The following is a 24,698-nucleotide window of genomic DNA, read 5'->3' as shown; positions in this document are numbered from 1 at the left end:
CCCTTTTCCTATCACTTTCGAAATACACAAACTGGTTGCACTTTCGTAGGGAAACAAACTTTTACTTAACTGTGAAGACACTGAGCACCCTCAGCTGCCCCTTAGCCCCTCATCAGCCAGAGGCCCCTTCTGACATACGAAGACCTTGGTGGTCCTGCCTGGGAGATGCAGCCAGAGGGGGGAGTAAGTAGGCGGTGGTGACTCGGGCTGTAGTCTCAGGGACAGGGGCAATGGTATAGCGCCCATGAGGTCATAGGCATTGGATTTCTCCAGCATGTGATGGCACTAGGAGTGTCTGGGAAACCTATTAGGATGCTGCCTGGACTCAGGGCCCCGTGTAAGCATCTGGGTTGCACACTTACATAGAACTGTCTTTTTTTTTGAGGGTGCAGGCTCTTGGTTTTATCTGTCAACCTGAAGTAACTTGCTGCTTTGAGAGTGCACGGAGGACATTGTTTACTGTGGTCAGCTCTGTACTCTGGCTGCTGGCCATTCTTCCAGGCCCACTGTGTCCCTTCTCACTTCCTGAATGCCTGTGAGAATTTAGAAGTTCTGTCTGTAGAACAGCTGGGCCCCATACCCCGGTCAGTCTGGTCCCTCCTGCCCATCCCCCCTCCCCCTCCCCCCCAGCTGCAGTCTCCAAGAGTTGCAATCTGCTTCCTTTTCTCCTCCATGTAGCTGGGGCCACCACATCCCACTACCCACCAATCACCTTCTTTAGGGCTTGGTCACCATGCACCTGGAAACTGTGAGGCCTCTTCATCCTGTCCAGAGATCTCTGTTGGTCCCAGTGCAGCATGTCATCTAAGAGTCCAACGTGGGAAAGGAACTGGCCTGCTGCATAGCCTCTCTAGGGATCTTCACCCACGGAGACCGCATCTCCGGGCTCCCTCTCTGTATCTCCACAAGGCCACAAACGTCCTACAGAATTACTGTGGGGCCTCAGGTCTTGCCCTACCTTGTACCCACACAGGCATAGAGCTTCTAAACGTAGGTCTCATCACATCTCACAAGCCACACCAGATGTAAACAACCCCTCTTCAGGGCCACCTACAAGCGTATCTTCACCAGGGTCCCCCCATTACACCCATGGCCACAGGCTCATCCACTGTCCACGAGAAAGTTCACAGTGCAGATACTAGGCTGACCTAGAAGCACTACTAAGCCGCAAGGAGCCTGGAGCTGAGCATGGAGCTGGCTCAAGACTGGGTCCCCAGCAGCCCTTCCCTCCAGTAGCTGCCGTGGAGAGCAGTCTGTTTCTCACTGTGAGGCTTCTCAGATGTGGTCTTCATGGCAGACTGCAAGCCTCTTTGCAAGGAGCAAGTGTCACATGCCTGCAAACTCCTTGAATCTGGGACCTTTTTCTTCCGTTTGTCTATGAGGTGTAGGTCCCTGGTGCGGGTCAGCAGGGCAGACTCCCTCTGCCCTGCTGCTTTGCCCTGTGGTTGACAAAGGATGTCGGCCCTGGAACTCTCCTGCTGCCCATTCTATCTTACCCTGCATTTTGTTTCTGCCACACACCCCAAGGCTGTCCAGACAGATCAAACTGAGGCACCTTCAGCCTTGATCCCTGCAGAAAAGCAAACCCACACAGCTCCCCAAAGGACAGACCCTGAGCCCTGATGCAAACACCAGCTGCAGCCAGGGCTTTCCTAGAAAAATCCTGGACCCTCCTCCAGTGTTCCTGCCATAATGCAGGCTTTCTATTTAAAACATACTAAAGATAGGAAGACTAAGAAACTCATGGCACTTTTATGTTAGCCCAGAGTATTTCCTGAAAATCAAGCAGCTTCCGATGCAGTGCTTGGCAAGGAACTGGACAAACTGCCTCCTCCAGCCCCTCCCTCTAGGCTTTTAGTTTCCCACTGAGTTGGCCAAATTCAGACATCTAGAAGCAGCTGAGGCGGAAACACCAGTAACAGGAGAGCAGGAGTAGGTGAGGCGCTGGGGTGTGCTGGGGGCAAGGATTTGGGGTGTCTGTCTGGGTGTGCTCTGAGGGTTGAGGGTTCTGTGGACTGGGAAAGACTGCCTCAGAAAAGGGATGAGCCAAGGCAGAGGTGGGCCACCAGTCAGGCTGTTGAGATTCAGGAAGCACAGGAGATAAGGGTCAGGGCAGGGCTGCGTTCAACATTCGTCCAGCATTCTGAAGGACCTGTGTGTCTTCAGGTGCCTTGGGCTTGGCTCTGGGAGAGTAGAGGCAGTTAGTAATTCTTCAGTTTCTGCTCAGTGGGACAAGTAGGATGGAGCTCTCCTCTCTGCCCTCTGAACAGGCATGGGAGAAGATTTAGAGGCTGGGAGGACAGAATGACAGACACTATGCTCCAGGCCTGTGAATAAGAAAAAAGTGCACTCATCCAGTAGCACAGATCCCTGCATAGTCTCATCGCCCACAGGTGTGTGCACACACTTTTACATAAGATCCTGAGGCTTTGCCCTTGCTCATAACTGCACCGCAAACACTCGCACTTACTCACGTGCACACATAACACATTCAGACCAGACACCAGGGTGCTCAGCATCTCCCCCCTTTCATTATTTCCTCTGAGGACAGCACTCTCTCAAACTGCCTTCAAGTTAATATTTGCAGTTTGGAAACCACATTGTCTGTCTTGGGTATAGGGGTTCCAGGCAAGAAGTCAAGGCTGATCCTGATTCCCTCCGGGCAGCTATTCTGTGTCTTGGGAAGGTGAGGTCCCAAAAGTACCGGGGTCCTTGCAGGGAGGGGGCCATCAGCTCCCAGCAAGGGTGGAGACCTTCTGTGTCAGCTGCCTTTCCTAGCCACACGCCAGTGAATACAAACTTTGTGGGGCTTAGCAGCGAGTGGACACTGTCATCCTTCAGGCAATATCCGAGCCAGGAACCTCTATGCTTCTCACTGAGCTGGTTGCTGTACTGTAGAAGGCCTCATGTCCTGGAGGGAGACACTCACTGGATCTATGACACTGACTCTCCTGGGCCTTCACTTCTCCCAAGGGACTGAAACGGATCTGTGGGATTGGTGTCTATCAATGTCTGGCCCTAGGGTTTGTGTCCTTAAGTTCTTCTAGGGCAAGAGAGACCTGGCTTACCCTCCTCCTGCTAAGCCTGGAAGTGGGTGGGGGAGCTGGGGTGCACCCCTATCTCTGAAAGGACATCTTCAGCCAATGAAGAGCTTGTGCCTCAGGAGACAAAAGTCTACTGATGGTCAAGAGCAAAGGTGTTGTCTCTGAGGTCAGGAATTCTGCAGTGGCCTCCAGAATGGATCCATAGTAGCACAGGCCACCACAGGACAGACCTCTATGACAAGACAGTGACCTTGGCCACCCTGGAAGGTTGCTTTACATGAGCCTGCAAAGGCCCCAGGGTAGAACGTACAGTGGTACTGAGCCTGGGTGGTGTGCTCTACACATCATGACTTAACAAAACACCTACAACCAAGGCGACCCGGTGCTGTTGTTCCGTGACCCACTGCCACCTACAGCCCTGAGATGTCATCTCCTGAAGAAGAGACAAGTGACAAACTAGTGGTCTGCCTAGTTTTCCTCTGGTAAGATAGGCAAGGCAGACTGGGGTTAATATGAGATGAGGCCTCCATATACAGCCCAGTTTTGGGGTGGTACAGCACCCCACATGGGGCCCACTCTTCATCAACAGCAATCCTGAGAGAGGAAGAGAGGCCTGGAGACTCAGCAAGCCCACAGCATGTTCAGCAAGGTCGCTCCAGAGGTTGTGTTCTGGCAGGAAAAACTTTAGAGAAAGTGTTCCAAAGCACCTGCCTCAGTACTAGGCCGATCTTGTCAGTGGTAGAAAAGCCCCCTTGAGAGCGTTGCCACACCTTTCTAGAAGTTGCCACCCGTTCAGGTTCCCAGCAACCCAGAATGCTGGAAAACTGGTTGTGTGAACCCTGATGATGGGCAGGGGTGGGAAGCACTAAAATGCACAGGCTGCATTTGTAGGGTGCAAAGTAGGTCCTGGCAAACTCCTGGTTCCAAGGAAATAAGGTGCAGGGTTAAGTCACCGTTCTGCCTGGGAAACAGATCCAGAGGAAGATAGGTTCTAAGGAAGGAAGGTTGCTTAGCCAGGTGTAAAGTCAGGTGTCAAAGCTGCTTGCTGAAACCTGCAAAGCAAAAGGAGGGTGCCCAAGTTAGGGCTGCAAGTGCTTGAGCATCAGGACTCTTGGTGTAGTGGATAGCCAGTCCTGCTTAGCCAGTGTCTCACGACATAGTCACAGTTTTCAATATGGCTTCCAGGAAGACTTGAGAGCTTGGCAAATATGTGTGTGTGTGTGGGGGGGTGCATTTGTACATACTTGTGGAAGGTGTGATTCCTGCAGCACTGTCCACTTTGCTTTTTTGAGATATGGTCTGTCATTGGCCTGGAGCAGGTAGGCTAGGCTGGCTGCCCAGCAAGCCCCAAGGGTCTTCCTATTTCCACTCCCCCAGTGGCAAGGTATGTGCCACCATGTCTGACTTTTTCTTTTGTTAATCAAAAGGTTTTAAGTATATGTGCATTTATGTCTGGAGATATAATCAAGTGCCTGGGTCCTTCGAGGCCAGAAGAGGCCATCGGATCTCCTGGGACTAGAGTTACAGACTATCATAGGTCAGCATATGGGGCTGGGAATCAAATTGTGATCCTCTGGAAGAACAGCATGTGTTCTTACCTGCCGAGTCATTAGTATGGCCCTCATACTTGACTCTTTGTTGTTGTTGCTTTGGTTTGGTTTGGTTTTTGGCACAGGATTCCTGTGTCCTGGAACTGGCTCTGTAAACCAGGCTTGCCTCAAACTCACAGAGATCTGCCTGCCTCTGCCTCCTGAGTGCTGGAAGTAAAGGTGTGAGCCACCACTCCTGGCTCAATACCTGACATTTTAATGTATGTTCTAAGAGTCAAACCCAGCACTTTACCGACTAGGTTATCTCTTCAGCCTCTGATAAACGTTTTAAAAAGATGAGACACAAGAATTAGCCTTGTGTAAGGCAGGCAATGTATTTCTCTAAACACAAGTGCCTCATAAACCAATCAGAAGTCAGACGACCGCATGAGAAACTAACAATGGCTTAGCAAGAGCAGTGTGCAAAACAGAAACCCTCCCGGAGCAAGAAGAAGCCGTGGGAGATGAGCACTGGTTCCCAGTGCTGTGAGTCCACAGACGGGTGAGCGACAGGGAGCTGTGGTCAGTAGAATGGACAGAGTCCAGTAAGGAGGGCATCTGGGGCAGGGGATTCTAAAACCCTTCTTGCCTGTCTGGGATTTGTGTGTGATGACACCAGCTGGGTAAAGCCTGAATTCTTGGTCACTAGAGAGAGGGTGTAGGCATTAAGGAGAGGCTAAGGTAAGACCAAAGCCAGAGCCTTACACCTGCGAGACAAATACTCTACCACTAAGTTAAATCCCCAACTCCAGGGCAAGGTCCTGGTGTTCAGGTAACCACAAATAGCACAGCTCACAACTGCAGGAATTTATTTTCTCTCAGTCCTGGATGCCAGAAACGGAGGCCATGGCCGTGCACCACAATGCACAGGCTCAGGTAGGGTCTATTTTTGTCCGGAGGCTCCAGGAGATTAGGAGTTGTGGCTGAGGGCACCAGTCTCCTACCTCAGTGTCAGATGGCTGACATCTCTGTGCCTATGTGCCAAATTCCTCCTTCTCAGATATCAACCCTATTGGGTACAGCTCACCAGATCCAGTATAGCCTGGTGATGAGAGGCTACATTGTATTACCTTAATTCCAAATATGGTTGGCCACAGTCATTTAGTGGATAAGTGTCTTGAGGGACAGATGTTACAACTGGGAGCGGCAGAGGAGAGGGGGAGGTGTCCTAACTAAGCTTCATGGGAAAACGACCTCACTTGTGCGTGTGTGCACATACGTACCCAGGACATGCAGGAAAAGACGGTTTTACAGGCTTCTTTATGGCTGCTCTCAGCTTGCGTCCATCTGGCAGTCTCTATCATATACTTTTCCTTATTTCTTTCTTTGGGGGAGGAGCGGTAGGGTAAGGCAGAGTCTCGAGCCTGGCCTCAATCACATAGAAACCTTCCTGCCTGCCCCTCCCAGTGTGGGAAGAACAGGCGTGAGTCACCATGACAAGCTCTCATCATACTTCTCTGTCCCCAGTTGTTCTTAAAGGAGCATGGGAGAAATATAGCGATTTACGCAAACTACCCTTCTTGCAACAATAAATTAGAAATAGAAAAAGGTAGAAAAAGGGTCCAGTGTGATGGCACATACTTCTAACCCCAACATTCAGGAGGTTGAGGAGACCGGAGGACCTCAAGTTCAAGACCATACAGGACTATATAGAAAGACCCTATCTCTAAAAAAAGAAAAGAAAAGGTTACTGTTGGTTTGGTTTGGTTTTTTTCTGAGACAGGGTTTCACGAATACCAGGCTGGTCTTGAATTTGCTGTGCAATGGGGATTAACCTTGATCTTTGGATCTTCATTTTTCTGCCTCCCACAGACTAAGATAACAGGCAGGCAACATTATGCTTGTCTGGAAAAGTTTTTAAAAATAAGATTTAAAAAAAAAAAAGCAACATCAACTTCCATAAGGTCAAAGGTACTCCAACCACAGTCCTGGAACCTCATAATACAGACCCGAATTGAAGTGTCACTTGAACTTGGCTGTTGGAGGGAGAGCACCTTTGCCTTGCCAGGAGTCTGCCTCCATGGGGCTGAGGACAGGTAGCAGGTGAAGCAGCAGCAGCAATGTGAGTATGGGGTGGAGGTGGAAGTTGGTGCTGAGACAGGGCAGCGCAGCAATTTGAGAGTCTGGGGTTGCACTCACATAGCCCAAGACAGGGTGCTGCGCCTCTGGATGGTTTGTTTAACTGTGAAGGGATCCAGTGCAAATGATGGGCACTAGGCCATCCTGTAAGTCTGTTACTGTGACTGAGTGCCTGCTGATGTGAGGTACTAGCGAAAAGGAGCTGGGTATGGTGGCATGCGCCTTTTATCCCAGCACTCCAGAGGTAGGGGCAGGTAGACCTCTGTGATTTGAGGCCAGAGGAGGTTACAAAGCGAGTCCCAGGCCAGGCAGAGCTCCACATTAACACCCAAATGAGGGAGAGAAAGAAGAGGAGAAAGAAGTCGTCAACAAGGAAAATTCTGAGCTGAGTCAAGCAGGGGTATATGGCAATCCTTCATGCTTTCTGGTCAATACTTCTATCTGTAAATCGCTCAGCTATGGTGGTACCTGCCTGAGGTTGAGGCAAGGAGATACAAATTTAAGGTCACTGGGAGCTACTTAGCAAGATACTGTCTAAATAAACAAACAATGCAAGTGACTTAAAATGTTTCTCTGCCATGACTCCATTCCCATAAACAGTGCTAGCAGGTGCAAGCCCAGTGGAAAGCTCTACAGAACTGTCAGAATGCTCCTAGCTTCATGCACGTTTACCACAGCCTGTGACAACTCACCAAATATTGATGGTTCAGAATCCCGTAGAAGCAGCTCAGGTCATCAGGCAGAGCTGTTCAACAACTCAGGGACCCTGGGCTGTCTGTACACCCCTGGCCCAGCTAGAACTGCTTCCGTTCTGCGGGAGCCTCAATGGGCCTCTGACCTCTGTACTTTCCTCCTTCTAGGTAGTGTTCCCAGACATCTGGAAATGACAAGGGCCTCTCAAGGCCTCCCGGTCCACCACCTGGCCATGAAGACCTGCCCTTCAGTGTTCACTGCCCACATTCCCAGAGCGTTCAGCCTCCTGCTCCTGGTTGCTTCACTGAACGCTCAGAATGAAAGTAGGTCTGAGTCTCCTGCTAGAGAGAGGGATACAAGGGTTCAGCAGGATGGGAACCACAGACCAGGGTTAGATCCAGGTGATGGCTATCGCCCAGCCGACTCAGCACTGCAGACTGGCAGGAGGAGGGCTGTGCCCCTGGGCTACAGAAGTGTGGACCATGTACATCTGAGGATGGCTCACAACAGAGGGCCAGTGACAGTTGGAGCCGGTGGCAGAACAGTGTTGGGGCTGCCCAAAACTACACCCAGGTTGCAAGGGAAAGAGGGTGCCCTGGCCAAGCAATGGGGACACCACATAACTGAGGACCTGCTTAAATCCTCTGGATACGTCCAGCCTTGTCCAGTAACCTAGGCATTATCTGGACAGTAGGCACTCAGGCCAGCAGACACTAAGGGCAATCAGAGTGGGTGTAGGTGTAGAAAACGAGGCTCAGAGAGTCCCCCCAACACAACTGTCTAGACGCATCATCACCAGATAGATAGTGAAATCAGGCCTTGACATCTGCCTCTCTGCCCATGACCTACAAGAGCGGCCAGAAACTGTCCTGCACCTCTGCCTTGCCCATACGTGATCATCCTCTCCATACAGGCTGGGACAGTCCTCTGTGCAACGAGGGCACATTGTCTGTGCCTAGAGGCAGTCGTGCCGTGATGACGTGCAACATCTCTAACGCCTTCACTGATGTCACCGTCTGGCTGAAGGACAGGGTGATCTTCTACGAGGTGTCCCAAGGAAACTTCAACTTCAGTGGATGGGAGCTCCAAGTTCAAGGGGGCCAGGCACGGCTCATGATTGAAAACACCCAGGAAGTCCACACAGGGCTGTACTTTTGGCAGCTGCATGGACGCCAGAGACATTTCAGTAACTTCACCCTGAATGTTTCAGGTGAGGTTGGGGACTGTGGGGTAAGGAGGGGAGAGGGGATAAGTGCCAGTATGTCGAGTGTGGCGGAGTATGGGGACTTGGGGGACAGGAAGGAGGGCAGAGGGGAAAGCAAAGATTTGGGTCTTTTAGAGGAACTTAATCTGTCTGAGATGTAGACAGGGGCTCCATCGTTCAGGGCAGAAGCCCATCTGAGACGAGCTGGAAGCAGCTGATGCCAATCAATATACCTCTTTCCCCAACACTGACAAACCTCTTACACATCAGCTGTGCGGGGGCGGGGGATTGCGCCCCAACCTCTGCGCTCTGGAAGTTACCAGAAGAACCCAGCCACTGTCTGTTCTAGGACACTCATGTCATAGCTACTATTGAGAGGTCCATAGCCATTGTCACCTTAACTGAGGGTGTGCTCAGCCTTGGTGACCACAGAGTGAGGCCCTAGTTCCAGGAGTATCCATCCACACTGTCATGTCCCTGTCCCCCTCCCCACAGCTTCCACCATGGAGGCTTGGCCCAGACTTTGTGCACCTTAAGGAGAGCAAATTCAGCCAGGTGTGATGTGATTCCGGCACTTGGGAGGCTGTGAGACAGGAGGATCATGAGTTCGAGGCCAGACCTTGTCTCAAGACAAGAACTACAAAGCAAAGACCACGCCCCATCCCATTCTCTGATAATTCTCCTCTCTGCACCTGGACCCTCTTCCCAGAACGCTCCTCACCTCTCAAGCCACGCTTCCTACCTGTTCTAGTTTAATTCTCTTGCTATGGCAAACTCCATGACCAAAAGCAACCAAGGGGAGGAAAGGGTTAATTTCAGCTTATGCACAATGTCCAACATTGGGGAAAAATCAGGGTAGGGTGCTGCTTGCTGGCTTGCTGTCTAATCAATGTCTTCCCACCTTCCTTCCTCCTCCCTCCTTCCCGTCTTTCTTCCCTCTTCTCTCTCTCTCTCTCTCTCTCTCTCTCTCTCTCTCTCTCTCTCTCTAAAAACAGGGTCTCACTGTGTAACCCTGGATGGTCTGAAACTCACAGGAATCTTCCTGCCTCTGCCTCCTAAGTGCCGGAATTATAGGTGTGCACCACCATAGCTAGCTTTCTTATATAGATCAGGACCATGGGCCCAGGGAATGATGCCACCCACAGTGGGTGATCCCCCACAGACATGCCCACAGGTCAATCTGTTCCGGGCAATCCCTCAGCTGAGACTCCCTTCACAGGCGGCTCTAGGCTGTATCAAGTTGACAGCTAAGGCTAGCTAGAACACTATCCTAGCTACTTTTGTGATTCATTCACAAAGCAAAAGCAACTGCAGAAGACCCCTGCCCTATCCACATCCCTCTGAGTCGCCCCGTATCTCACTAGATAATGGCATACCCCCTGATGCCCATCCTCGCTGCACCTAGAAACTGATTCCTCCCAGTCTGAAACCCACTGACCACTCCATCTTTTCTGTATCCGTAAAAGCCCTAGTCTCCATGACTCTGCCACCCTCCCCACACCAGTTCAGTCTGTCATAATCACTGAGCCCCTGAAGGTGAGCCTGATGTTGGTTCCTCCTGGGACCAGCCAGGCCTACAGGACTACTGCCACTGGAATTGGGGGTGCAGTCACATAACACTCAACTGATGGTATGTCTCCAGCAGAGCCTTCAAACCAGGAGCCTACAGACGTACCTCCCTCAGGTAGGTGTCATAACCCTGTCCTGATGCCATGGAGCCAAGTGCTGGCCACTTGGGACCCTTCACCCTTAGCCCTTCCTGTACTGCCCACCAGGTGCCACTGCCCAGGAGGGTGTGGAGTCAGCAGGTAGCAAACAATGGGAAGATAGGACTGTGAACCAGTGAGGGACGATGTAGTAAAGGGCCAGTGTCGCAAACATCACCCCTGACTACTCCTGATCTGCTTCAGGTGCAGTCAAGCACTTTCAGAAAGAGGCCAGGCCTGACACCCTTGTGGGAGTTGTGGTCACTGTCGTCTTGGTCTTGGGACTCACAGGAATCGGCGCACTAATCTGCTACAGGCACCACCATTCTTCGATGTCCCAGTGGATAAGTGTCTCAATGCCTGTCTTGAGGTATGGGTGGGGTCTTCCTGGGATCCTTATATCATACCTCTTTGGGATGTCCCCTGAGTTCTGTTACAACAGGGGCTCAGGGGGGATTATGGAGGCCACACAGGACCAAGAAAGCAGGTCCCACTGCAAGAATGCTTTTAGTCTTCTACAGCCAAGAGCATAGGCCCTGAATTGAATCTGCAAGGATCATCTGTTCTCAAGGTTTTATTCTGACCCTTGGACTCCTTGAACAGCAGCATGGAGTCTATAGTCTTCAGGATCCTCTCGGGATTCTCGGGAACCTGAGTATAGGAGGGAACCTGTGGTTTCTGATCCAGGGTGTTTCAGACCAATGATGCTCTGGAAATAAGCACACCATGGACTTAGAACCCAGGTTCCACTAGGAGGAGGAGTGCAGAATGAGATGAGTGTTCTTAGCATAGGCGGCGGCATGACTGCTCACATATGCAGAGTATAAGGTAATGGTTCACTTATGCATGCCTGTGCCTACTCAGACACGGGTCTGAGTTCAGGCGTTCACCCTCCCTCTTTCCTTTCATCTCTTCCTGTCCAATTAAGGAGGTTCTAAGTCTGTGGACCAGTGGATGCTGGAGGATCTGCCTGCGGAACTGATTCCCAGAGAGAGGCCACCAGCATGGGCTTGTCATGTTCTTAGCCCTTGGCGGCTGCCATGACCATCTAAAAACCAAACACCATGGAGCCATTATTGCATGCTTGGCAGAGAAAAAGACCGTTCGTGTTTGCGGGGCGCAGGAGACTTTTCCCAGAGGGTGATGTAAACCTTGGTTCTATGCAGAGGAGAAGACAGTGACTCACTGAAGAAGGTCCTTGGAACCTGGAAAACAGTTTGGGCATCTCTCAGTCGCAAGAACAAGAGTACAGCCTCCGGACTACAGTCCTCAGTCATCTGATCTGTTCCTCAACTCTTTCCAAAATTGTGGAATTTCCCATTTGTGTGACCCTTGACCCTCAGCATCCCCACCTTCTGTCCTCTTACAGTGGCCTGGGCTCCTTTGCTTCTGCTGAGGCCCTGAGGTCAGTGTCTCTCCGATACCTGCTGTTCTCCAGAGCAAGCCTAGAGCTGCACCAAGATCTGTGTCAGTAGAATTTGGGCACATACCTGCTTTCCGACTCACAATAGTAACAAGTTTGGGAAACCCAGATGTCAGGTTCCAGGGGCCAATATAGGAGGATTAGAAGAGTATGAGATGAATCGTTCTGCCATTGGAAGGCAGAGTGCCCTCAGGACAGGGATCTATGGAAGGTGTGAGTGTTTGCTGACAGGTATTGCTCTCCTGGGGAAGACAGTCAGTTCTAGGAACCCCAAGGCCTCTCTTCAGCAGACTCCCCCAGCCCCAACTCCCTGATTCATATCCACAACCCTTTGTTCTTTTCTGACCTTTTGTCTTGGCTATAATGCTGCTTTTCCTTACATGTAGATTAAAAGAAGAGTTTTTCATAGAAATTCCGCACTTTATTATTATTAATAATTATTTTATTACCATTGTTGTTGTGTATGAGTGTGGGTATGGACATGCCAGGTTGCATATATAGAGGGCAGAGGGTAACTCTTGGGACTCAGCTCTTGCCATCACCATGTTTTGAGGCAGGATCGCTCTTGATTCTGTTATATATTCCAGCCTACCTAGCCCACAAGCATCCAGACAATCCTCTAGTCTCTACTGCCTACTTTGTCCTAAGAGATTGGGATTACAGAGACACACCATAGGTTCTAGGGATCGACCTCCCATCATCAGGCAAACACTTTTACCTTCTGAGCCCTTCCGTCGGCCGCTAGATAGGCCACACTCTAGAAAATCCTCCTAGATTTTAATTATTTAATTATTTAAATAAACAATAATCCAGTGAAGAGAGCGTCAGGTCAGCTGGGAAACACAACTGTTAGTCAAAAACTTAAAAATCTACAGGAAACCTCACACACCGACCAGTGCCTAAAGAAAAGCAGAGCCCAGGAATGCTGCCTGGTGCCTGTGGCCTCCAGCCCCAATCCCATCGTGTCTCTGAGGCTGCAGCCTGTCCCCAAGCGCTAAAGGACCTGTGCTTCTCAGAGCAAAGGGAAGTGACCCACAGTACTTCAATGCTGTCTTTGTTTGAGGTCACGTGTCAGTTACTTTCTTGTTGGAACAAAATTCCCCATGCAAGCGGCTTAGGGAAGTAAGGCTGATTTTGGCTCAGTTTGAGGATGCAGTCTATCATAGTGGCGAAGGCAGGGTAGCAGACAAGTGAATGTCATAGTGGGGAAGGCAGGGTCGAGCAACTGGATGTCTCTTTTCTGTTCAACCTGCATTTCCAACCCCGATTCAACCCAATTCTGTTCAACCTCAATTCAACCCAATTCTGTTCAACCTGCATGCCCACACCCTCCTCAGTTAAGCTTTCCTGGAAGCACTGTCAGACACATCTGGAGAGGTGTGATTCCACAGTGATTCTAAATGCAATCAGGTTGACGGTGAAGGATAAGGATCACAGGCAGGTCCTGTCGCGGCCCATCAGCTCCCCAGGTCCCTCTTACACTGGACAACGGCCCAGGGCCCCATGTGTCTTAGCCTCTGAAACACATCACGTGTTTCCTAAACCAGCAAACAGTGCTGATTCATGAAGTTCCATTAAAAGTCAGTTCTGGACGTCTACAGAGAAGGGAAAACTTCAAAGTCCATGAAATCCCTCTGCCCCTGCAGCTCCTGGAAGCCTAGGGGGAAACTGAGTCAGGGGCTTCAACTCTGCTCCCTTGGCCATGGCTTCTGTCTTTTCGGGTTTTATCTTCTGGGGATTGCATGAGTGCCAGTCAAAAAGTGCTCCCCTACCATGGTTCTCTCTGCCATCAAAGCATCAAAGCCAAAGAGAAAAGTCCTTCGGGGCATAGAATTCTTATGGGGACCTTCAAAGGCCGCCTGGCCAGATGCTGCCTGCAAACAGGTTTGTCCTCATAGAGTGGGAAGCTAGGACACAAAAAAACTCATCTGCACCTACGCTGTACCTCAAACTCACCAACAACACAGGGAACAACTGTGTCACTCAGGCAGGAATACGCTCTGGGCCATGCATCCCTGTACGATGGTGTACTTGCATTGTCTCTCCATGTGCACATGAGATCACCCCACACGGTGACACACACTGATTCTGATATTAGCGAGAGAGCTTACAGGAGACTCCTGGGAAGTACACGCTTCCTTCTGATGTCCTGGGAGATCAGGGCCAGCAGAGCCTTCGACCTTGGGTCTGGACACAGGCCTGCCGCTCTCTTCCTAGAAGGGCTACTCTTGTGGTGTCTCCTGGCTACCTGTTGGTCCCAACTAGCTGCCTCTGCTGTGCCTCTGGGGCAGTCACAGCCTGGGGCCACTTCTTCATGGCCAGAGCCTTCAGTCAGACCAGTCTTTTAGTTCAGATGATAGTGCAGAGGTAGGCACATAAGTCAGACTCCAGAGGGAAATGCCCCTGGAGACCAAGCTCCTGACAGTGGGACCCCTCCCTCCACTCTGTGTGCCCACCTTTCCTCCTGCTCCATTCCCAAGGCTTCACTAACACACCACCCACTCTGCTTCCCTTACCCCCTCACTCATGGCTCAAGTCAGACCGAATAGTGTAGTGAGTATCCCATGCCACTGACCACCTAGACACGGAGACATCTGTAGAACTCAGTGTCCCAAGAAGAGAACACACAAAGGCATGAGCCGTATCTACAGATGACCCCGTGTGACCATGGAGCCATGAATGCAGGCCCAACAAACATGAAGGACAAAGCTGTGGATTGGAGAGATTGCCTCAGTTGGCAAAGAAAAAGCTGAGTGTGCTGTGCACAGTTGTAATCCCAGCACTGAGAAGGCAGAGATAGGAGGATCCCTGGGGCTCACTGGCCAGCCAGTCTAACTCATTTGGTGAAATCCAGGCCAATGAGAGACCCTGTTTCAAAAATGTGGACAGTGCCTAAGAGAGGGCACTTGAAGTTGTCTTCTGTCTGTCCGTCCGTTCGTCTGTCTGTCTCTCCCTCTCTCTCTCTCTCTCTCTCTCTCTCTCTCTCTCTCTCTCTCTCTCTCTCTCTCTCACACACACACACACACACTCACACAATTAAAGATAAGATTAAGCCACAGGGACAACAGGAGATAAACACCTACCACGTACTCCTGAATTCTTAGCAGATCCTGCTGAAGAAACTGAGAATCATCTCGGAGCATAAGTCTCTGAAAACCCCATGGATGACAGACAGGAAATGCCACAGACCCTGGCAGAGGAGGCTCTGATCAGGGGACATGCCGAGGTGACTCCTAGGTAGGAGGTAGGACACAAGTAGCTGTGTCTATCTGTAAGACACAGGAGGACTTCACACACACTGGAGGAGATATGCCTGACCAAAGTGTATTTGTGCACACAGAAACTCCAGAAGGCTAAGTACACATCACCTGTGGACATTGACATTAAGTTATGACTGTCGCAGGGGGAAACTTGGGATATTCTTGTCCTCGTCTTGTAGTTTCAAAACAAATAAACTAGTTTCACTTCCGCATGAAAGGCACTTTTGACAGTGGGGTGAGACACAGGAAATCTTCAGCTGCCCTTCAAGACTCCTGACCACAGGGGGTTCTTGCTCCACCATACCAAGAACCCCTACCTCTGGTCTGTCAGCCAAAGCCCTGCCAGGACAGATAATGAGATCATGGTTATTTGACCCTCTCTGCAGCATCTGGGGATCCTGTCAGTGTGGGATCCATGGACTATGTCCAGTGTGAAGCACTAAGTTCTTGCCTTCAGTAGCTCAATTTTAAATTTCCTGCCTTTCCCTGTGTGCTTGCCCAGAGTGGCCAGGCCTGTGCTGTCCCATGCAGAGAAACATATGCACCCAGTTTTCCTAAAGGAGCAGCCCCAGAGGCCCGAATCAAACATTGGCCCCAGCCACGACTCTTCTAGAAAAAGCGTGGACCCTCCTTCTGTGATCCTAAGATGAGTGGCTAATGCAGGACTTCTGGTTAAAATGCATTAAAAGGGAATTGCTAAGAAACGTCTGTTGTGTGGACTCAGGGTACTTACTGAAAGACACACGCTATCCAGACCTTGTTTTCTTCCTAGGTGAGGCCAAACCCAGGATATGAATAGGCGGTACTTGGAACGCCTTCTCTCAGATTCCCGCTCTGGGCTGGATGAGATCATTGGTGGCAGAAGCAGAGTTCAGTCAGAGAAGCAGGTTAAGAAGCCAGAGCATGTATACAGGTGAGAACAGGAGGGGACTGTGGTGCCCAGAAGGTTTGGGGTTCCAGGCAGGGTGTCCTTGGCCACATTCTCTCTGGGACTCTCACTTCATTGCCTGCCTCTTGCCTCAAGGATTTGTCCACAGTAAAGGTGAGGCTGAGGTACTGGCCTGGTGCCTTGGATGCTGGGAACAGAGGAGATCTGTCTCTTCGGGGGCATCACACTGAGCTCCAGGAGGGGCAGAGGCAGCAGCTGGGTTCTTCAGTGTGTACTGAAAGGGAAGAGGAGAATGATGACCTCGCTCTTCCTTGTCATTTGACTACAGGAATGGGAAGCCAGGGCATGCAGTTGCCCAGGCCTGTGGAAGAGGGACCTGGTGCACACCGGGAGTGGGGGCTGTAATTGGTATTAGTGAACTTCTGCCACTGGCCACTCAGAATTGGTAATCTATGTCGTGTTTGGTCAGGACACTATGGTTTTGTTCTCATCTTAATGTAAGTAGAAGCTGACTTCTGGTTGTGAGGGCTGAAGGTTCCTATTGTGGCTTTCTTTCTACTCCTACCTTCTTGAGGCTCCGTGAACGTAACTTCCAGCCTGATGCTGAGCTAAAGGCCGCTGTGCTGGATGAGACATGCTGCAAAGGAGGTCAGCTCTGCTCCTGACCTCTTCCTGGCTCAGCGCTTATATCCACTAGACACGGGTCAGTGCGACAGACCCGTCAGGAGATTCAGTGAGGTATTAATTGCAAAGGCATTGGGAAGGGGGTGTTAAAAAGGTGACACCCCGTGTTGTCTTGCTAGCCTCAGTCCTGAAACAGATTCTAGGGGTTCTAACATGTGGGTTCTGCTGCTCACCTCTAAGAAAACAAACAAAAATACAGGAAGGGAATTTAACCAACATCCTTGGGCAAGGATGGCATCAAAGACTGTCAACCCATCTTTAAGGTGACAGCATGAGCTTTGGGCTTAAACAGAGGAAGAGGAAGGATCTACATAATTAAAGAGCCCTGGTCACGGTGTGGTCTGGTTGGTCGCTGTCTCGGTTCTGATTGAGTAGGGTGTTGCCAAGAATCCTTGTTGCTTGAGATATAATGGGGTTCTAAAGAAGTGAGTGCTATTTTGAAACCCTAGGCCACTGCTCTTTAAGAACAATAGCTGGACACTTTTCATGCACCTTTGTGGGCAAGAACAGGCAGATGTCTCAGTGTCTCTCGGTCTTTGTTTCTCCGGCCGTGATGGGTTTAGATTTAGGGATGCTCCCATGAGTAACTGCCATACCTATGTGCAGAGTTGAACAGGAAATTGGAGAGTAAAGGAGACAGCTGCAAAGGAGGCAGATGCCAGGCTCACCCTGCTTCTGGTTATTTTCTTGTCCTAGGTAAGGAAGTCCTGTTATAGCTGGAAGGTTCCCAGGGTCTAAGGTGGCTGGAATCTGGGATTACAGACAAAACAGAGACCAGGGACAGTACCAGCTTCTTCCTCTGAGTGCTCTCATCCTCCCCAGGGTGACCCACCACTGAGAGCCGTCATGGCAGGAGTTGGCTTGGAGCAGTTAGGGCTTTGGAGAAAAACGAGAGCCATATTAGCTGTGGAGAGTCAAACTATGAGTTTCTCTCCTTCCACTATGTGGGCCTGAGGATCAAACTCAGACAATCAGATTGGCCCCAAGTGCCTGTGCCTGCCGAGCAGATGGCCTTTTCTTTCAGAAAAAAATGATTTTTTTCTGGCGCCTCTGCTTCCAGAGATCTGAGATTAAAGGCAGATGCAACCATCCCCAGAAAAGACATGAAAAATGTGTGTGTGTAGGGATGTGTTACGTATGGGTGTGGCTATGTTTGTGTGCACAAATACAGGGGTCAGAGGACAACTTTGTTGAGTCTGGTTTTTCCTTCCGTCTTTACGAGGTTTCTGGAGACGGATCCCCAGTGGTCATAGTTTTAGGGCAACTGCCTTTACCTGCCGAGCCACCTCACCAGCCCTTAAAGCGCATTGTTAACATAGATTGATTTGAGGTTAACAGGGGTTAACAGAGAGAAAGGAACTCAGGGAAAGGGTGAGATACACCCAAGAATGTGTGTGTCTCACAAAAGAGAAGCATACTTCTTTGTATTTAAAATAGCCGTGTATATGATTTTGGTGTGTTTTGAAGTTACTGCCTTAAAGGGTTACTAAGACATTTAAATGATGAGGCTGGAGCAAGAGCTCAAAGATTTAGAGTACTTAATGCTTCCGCAGAGGACCCAGCTTCAGTTCCCGTTACCCACAACTGTCCACAACTCCAGTTCCAAGGGATCCGATGCCCTTTTCTGACCTCCGAGGGCACCAGGCATGTGTGTGGAGCACACGCATGAAGGCAAAAACACTTACATACCAAAAAATAAATAAACACATATTTTTTAAAAAAATAATTAAATTACAGTGCAAGGATACTTCTGAGGACACTAGACAGGCTTGTAATTGATAAAGTAAATTCTGGACCACAAGCTCAAGAAGGTAGGGTTCCATTATTATAAATGGAAGGCAATAGTCTTGTTTGTTTGGGTACCAGAAAATGTCAGGGAGATGAGTAAAGGCACACTTTAGCTCACATATGCTCAGGCCTTAGGCATGTTCATTACTATTTCAACTTTTTTTTTTTAAGGCAGAGAGTCTCCCTGTGTAGCCCTAGTTGGCCTAGGCCTTGTTTTGGAATCCAAACTGGCTTTGAACTCACAGAGTTCTGCCTGCTTTTGCCTGCCTCCATGTCCCAGTTATTGGAATTAAAAGTGTCTACCACCACAGCCAATCACTCTAACATTTTTTATTTGAAAATATCTTTACATAAAGGAATGTTGTCTCTGTATAAATAATCTCATATATATATATATACACACACACATACATATACATACACATATACATATATGAATACATACATATATACATACATATATACATGCATGCATGCGTGCATATATATACATACATATATACACATACATACATACACATACATACACACATACACATACATATACATATACATACATATACACACATATATACATACACACATACATGCATACACATACATACATATATACACACATATATACATACTCACACACACATACATGCATACATACGCATACATACGTATATTAACCGTGCTGGAATTCTTGATTCTCATCTAATAAGTGGCTTCCTTTGGGTCCCTTTTCTTTCCCATGTCTCCCTTATTTCCCTGTTTTCCTGCCCTTTCTCAGAAAAAGAAGTACAGGGTGACAAGCTGGCATAGTCACATGCCAGACAGGAGGCCCTTGGCCCAGTCTGCTGTGTGTGCTGCCTCCCAGAACCCAAAGGGCCTGATCACTGACATCTGGCTTCCACTCTCTGTGCTGAGCTGAGCTGGGGCTTGGATCTCAGGCAGCCAGGCTGGTGCTCACAGACAAGGATCAAAGTACAGAATATATACAACCAAGGATTCACATGACTTAGTGCAAAGAGAATACCCACCTGTGATTAGCAGCCTGAAGGTTCAAAGTGCACAAGAAACAAAGGCATAGACCTTAATGCTGCTCAGTGTCCCAGGGTGAGGGTGGGGGGGACACAAAATGTCTCTGCTCCAAGGGGCCCAGGCTCAGAGAGGGCAAGACTACTAGACTGGGATGTCTCTCTTACCCCCTTGACTTGCTCCTGAATCCATTCCTAGCTGGCTCCCTAAGAAAGGCAAAGTGAGGCTCCCAGAAAGAGACGGTGGGCTTCCAGTTCCAGGAACAATAGGACAATTCTCATTTGGGAGCTGAGAGGTGTCCTGAGGGTTAGGGTTAGGATCTATACTTGCCTTGTTCTCTAATGACCAACCTCAGCCCACATGGCATCTGTGTCCATAGTGCAAGCCAAAAACAGACCACCTCAAGGCCAGGGCATCGTGCCCAGCTTCAGCTAGGCCAGGAACAAGAAGCTGGCCCCCAGGCCCTCAGTCCGTCTGTTCCTGCTACACCGTGGATTCCACTTAGTCACCTGACTGTGTCTGGTGCCCAGCCAGCACCAGAGGGACCATAACAAAAGCTACAGCACCACCCAAGCAGAGAGGTCCCTGAGAGTAAAAGAGGGTTGTGACCGTGGAATCCCCTAGCTGGCTTTCAGAGCTATTCGGGGCTCCCACTATGATGACCTCATGGATGAGCATTCTGGATGATCAGGGTCTGAGGCTAGAGCATGCCCTTGGCTTTGAGCCATCAGCGAGAGAAGCCTGGAACCTGGGCAGCACTTTCGACAAGCAAAGAGCTTCCTATGGAGGTCACCTCCAGCTTTCCAGGGGGATTGGGGTTACCCCCAGGGCCAAGATGCTTTCTAATATGAATGTGGCATTTCATACACAGTGAGATTCTGATGTCTGGTTCCTGAAGTGAGGGGGTAACAGGAAGTGAGTCAGATGGAATGACTGGGGTGTGAGGTAAAGTAGAATATCTCAGGGGCTTCCTGAGAGCCAACAGGGGTCCGCTCACACTTGTACCAGCTGAAAGCTTCCTGCCTCTCCCAGAGGGCTGAGTCTCCAAGGCTGAAGGGCACAGCCTCCCAGGACTGCTGGACCTACCTCCCACAGCCTCAAGACAGAGCCCAAGTTCTTTCTTTCACTTTCCATGGGTGTCCCTATCTGAAGTTCAGCTGTGAATCAGTAGGCATCACATAAACACTTTTTTGGCTGAGGCTGTTAACTTTCCATGTCACCTGAGTCCAGATGAGGACCGAAATTGACCTAGCTCTAGCCCAAGAATATAGGCCAGGCCATCCATGGGGCACTGACCAAATCTTCCTGAAGGGCTACTGGCTGATGTCCCAGAGAACAAATCTGTGCATGTCCATGTCAGGTAAGGCTTCAGAAGAGGCTGGGCAGGAACACTTACCCTTCTTATGTCTCAGTGGGTCTAGAAGCACTTGCTGGATACCTACTGTGTTATGTACCAGGCCTGTGGGAAACCCAGAGCTAGTGACATCATCAGGGTTGTTACAGGTTCACCTATGCTGTCTCTTCCTCCTCCAACGTAATATTTGTGTACATGTGTATGCATACATGTATGTATGTGTACATATATGTGCATGCATGTGTACATGTTTATGATGGTAGAAGGAGTCAGGAAGCAGGTTATCACACATTTTGCAAAGGAGGCAGTAAACTATAAGTAGCAGTCAGGTCATGTTGTGCTTGGAGCTCTCTAGAAGACAAGTTCACTAACAGGAAGTGTCAGTGTTTTGTCAAGCCTTTTCCTTTCCTTTATTGCCAATCAACATCCCAGGGACCCTTTGAGCAGGATCTACATGTACCACAGAGGCTGCACTAGTGAGGAGGATGTGTACGAGGGGTCTCAATCCTGTGCTGGGAACTACACATTAAGGCTGTGAAAGATGGTATGGGATACAACTTGCATATCCAGGGATCTGGAGTTGCCTCTACCATAAGACAAGACAGTCAATTGGGTTGACTCTGGGGTATAAGAAACACTGCCTACCTACTAAAAGCAGCACGCAGCCTGTCACATGGTAAAGAAAAGAAATAAAAAGCTTGCCTGTGCTTTAGAAGTGTGTAGTACAAAAGTAACATGTGACCAGGGTAAGTAGGCAGAGCTCAGGGTTTGAGCAAGAAGGGACTGGGAAGGCTGCTTGGCTGAAAGATGGGTGCAGATTTGAACAATGTCTCACCTTTTCTGGCATGAGTTATTGTGGTAGCTTATCTTGGTCAACTTGACTACATCATCGCTCAACTAAAACCCAAGCTTCTGGGATCTTCTGTGTGGGATTTCCTTGATCACATTATTTGATGGCAGTGCAAGCTTGGATTTTTGCCTGCTTACCCTCACCCTCACTGGAAATTTCATCTGTCCGGTTCCTTCACCAGTGTTAGGACCTACTTCTACAGGGTTTCAACACAGACTAAAGAGCAGCAGCAATCCTGCAGACCTTCAGCACCAGACAGGGAGAACTGAGATGTTCAGCCTAGTGCGCTAAACAATTACAAGATTCTTGGCCATTGCTGGACTACACAGACCACATCCTATAAGCCACGGGGCTCAGTGTGAGGATGGCTGAGCAACTGAATGAAGGACAGCCATTATGTAAGAAGAGCAAACACTATGCACTGAGCAGAGGCCGCTTACTGTAACATGACACCGAGACTGTACAAAGTACAACCCAAGCAGTTTGCCTCGTTAACTATACAGCTCTAAGAAGAAAGTGTGCAAAATAGCCAGCTCAGTGCTGCTCACTCCCGGATTCATATACCTGCTCATTGCTTTACCTCAGCCAGCCCCACTCTTACCAAATGTAAGGACAGGAGGAAGGTGGTGCATTTGTCCCTGGAGCCCTTGCACGGGCTCGGGAATCCGGGGAGGAGCTCAAGGACCCTAGGACGCACAGCCTTTCTCAGACTGGTGCTGTCTTTGGGGGGCCTCGGCAGCAGCTTTGGGGACTTCTGACCTCTTCTTTTTCCTTCCTCTGGGTAGTGTCCAAAAAACCACTGGCCAGAACAGTGGTTTCCTGAGGCTCATTCTATGAATGAGCCATGTTGGCCTACCCTGTAACACCCATTGACCCGTGTCTCAGAATTCTCTGGACCTTCCTTTTCCTGGCTGCCTCCCTGAATGCCCATACCCAAGGTAAGTCTGGGTTTTACTTCTCCCGAGTAGAGGGCCTCCCAGGGCTAGACATGGTGGGATGGTCAGACCAAGGTCAAGTCCAGGTAGTGGCCTTGGCTTTGTAGACCCAATATGGTTGAAGCTGGGCTACAGAAGGTTGAGCTATGTACCCCTGATGATAGCAGACAGTGGACAGTGGAGTACTAATAGTCTTGGGATCACTTTCAGGGCATCGGTAGGGTATCAAAGACCATGCCTAGGCTTCAAAGTAAAGACTGGGCTCTCTACACAGTCTGGGATGACCCCAAGTGCACTGAATCTGAAGTGTCTGCACCCAGAGGCAACCACGTGGTGATGTCCTGTAACATCTCCAACACCTTCAGAGATGTCACCATTGAGCTGACTGCCAATGGAAAGACCAGGACCATCTTTAACGGAAAGCCTCCAGGAAACTACTTTAATGATTCCTGGCAGCTTCACATTCAAGGCAGCCAGGCCCAGCTGGTGATCGCAGAAGTACAGGACATCCACGCAGGGCAGTACTTGTGGAGGCTGCGTGGGAACCAGAGACCACCGGATCAGTTCATCCTCCTGAATGTTACTGGTGAGCTTTAGGCTAAGAAGCGATTGCTGAGTAGTAGGTGGGGAAGGAGCTCTGGATTACATCTGCTTCCACACACGAAAACCCTATGTGTCTAAACCTACTGCCCTCCTCACTCCTTCCTTCCTGCCTAGTCCCTCCAGGCTCCACCCCCACCCCCACCCCCCAGTTCTTAACGCCAGTTCCATCTACCATAGTCATCTGAGCCCCTAGGAGTTTGGGGGTGACAACAGAATTTCCTCTGCTCTCTCTACCTTGGAGATGCACCAGGGCTGCCATCCCCAAACCTGATCATTTCTCTGCCAGAGCCCCCAAAACCAGGAAGGTGCTGAACGGTTCGTGTTCTCCAACTCCAAAAGTATAGGGTCTTCACACTTCCCCCCCCCCTCTGGCAACATGGCCACTATTCCTGAAGCCCCACTCATGGCCCCCTCCTAGCTTCCTCTGCAACCCTTTCCTGCCTATACAGGAGTCCATGAAGGGAGTGTTGAGGGGTGGGAGGGTAAAGTGAGTGGTGCTAGAATGAATGAATTATGCAAGCCAATTCATTCACTTCCCTGCTCCAGACCTAGACACTGCCCACCAGGAGGAGCCAGAGAGCTTGGGGGTCATTGCTGAGTCCCCACCTACAGTGCGCACGGATATCATCATCACTGTCATCGTCGTCATCATAATCATCACCATAGGAACTACTGCCTTTGCCTGGTACAAGCACAGCCGTTCCCCAAAGTGCCACAGATATGAAGTCCCAGTGCCCTATCTGAGCCATGGGTCGACTCATAGTCTCTACCTGACACTGCCCTAAGGTCTCCCAAGGCGTGCCCCAAAAGGTACTCAAGGGGCCTTGTTAGTTCCAGGCAGCAGAGTACAGAGAACTTCAAATGGCTGTGGTTGACTTGAGACAGGCTCACAAGAATCCTCGGTCTCCAAGCCCTCACTATGACCCTGAGAGCAGACCTTCAGGGTCCTCCCAGGTCCCCAGAGGAAATTTGCATTGCATTGTGATCTTTTTTATTTTGTTTTATTTTTTCCATTCAGGATGCCCTGGAAGTTGACTGAGCCCCTCCTGTACTCAAAACATAACTCTGTTGGTATCTGGGGGACATCAAAGTATTTCAGAGCATCCCCAGTGTGTGTGTATCTGCTTATTTGTGTAAGCTGTCTGTGCTGGTAGAGTCTGTACATGAGTGTCTGCATCTCACACAGGCCCAAGCCAGGCTCTGGAGCAACCTCCCTCCCTCCCTCCTTCCCTCCTTCACTCCTTCCCTCCCTCCTCTCCCTCTCTTCCCCTTCCCTTCCTTACTCCCTCCTTTCCTTTCTTCCTCCCTCTGGCTCCCTCTTTTTCCAGGTGAAGGAGCCTTACAGGTGATTGGAATCTGTGGGGAGCCACCTGCAGAGCAGTTCCTATGTTTGGAGAGCAAGGCCAGCATGGGCTGATCATGTCCCCAGTATTTGGAGCCCCTTGGTGCTCTCACCACCCGCAAACATTCATGAACCTATCACCACCCACTTGGAACAACAAGGAAGAACCCTGTCTTGTGTTTGCTAGGCACAATAGCCCATGTCCCGTGTCTAGGGAGAAGCACAGGATCTC

At 50.0% G+C, this 24,698-nt stretch overlaps 2 protein-coding genes across 4 annotated transcripts; both read left to right on the top strand.

The window, feature by feature from the left end:
* Positions 1 to 1,891: 1,891 nt before the first annotated feature.
* On the top strand, positions 1,892 to 12,253 carry LOC127220613 (secreted and transmembrane protein 1A). Of its 3 annotated transcripts, none has more exons than XM_051182508.1 (6): positions 1,892 to 1,936; positions 7,573 to 7,728; positions 8,319 to 8,615; positions 10,255 to 10,293; positions 10,520 to 10,685; positions 11,244 to 12,253. In XM_051182508.1, exons 2-6 carry the CDS (start codon positions 7,596 to 7,598, stop codon positions 11,251 to 11,253), a joined length of 645 nt encoding a protein of 214 aa, XP_051038465.1. In that variant the 5' UTR covers positions 1,892 to 1,936; positions 7,573 to 7,595; the 3' UTR covers positions 11,254 to 12,253. The 3 variants fall into 3 exon arrangements, with proteins under 3 accessions (XP_051038465.1, XP_051038458.1, XP_051038473.1); XM_051182501.1 differs by having other exon boundaries at positions 10,252 to 10,293; XM_051182516.1 differs by lacking the exon at positions 10,255 to 10,293.
* Positions 12,254 to 22,430: 10,177 nt separating this feature from the next.
* On the top strand, positions 22,431 to 23,924 carry LOC127221239 (secreted and transmembrane protein 1b). The gene is made up of 3 exons (XM_051183141.1): positions 22,431 to 22,524; positions 22,796 to 23,107; positions 23,671 to 23,924. The coding sequence occupies exons 1-3, from the start codon at positions 22,431 to 22,433 to the stop codon at positions 23,907 to 23,909; spliced, it is 645 nt and encodes a 214-aa protein (XP_051039098.1). The 3' UTR covers positions 23,910 to 23,924.
* The last annotated feature ends 774 nt before the right edge of the window (positions 23,925 to 24,698 follow it).

This window comes from Phodopus roborovskii, unplaced genomic scaffold, assembly GCF_943737965.1.
Source record: "Phodopus roborovskii unplaced genomic scaffold, PHOROB, whole genome shotgun sequence".
In the NCBI taxonomy this organism is placed as follows: Eukaryota; Metazoa; Chordata; class Mammalia; order Rodentia; family Cricetidae; genus Phodopus; species Phodopus roborovskii.
Note: the sequence above shows the minus strand (reverse complement) of the source record. Positions and strands in the feature narration are given on the sequence as shown.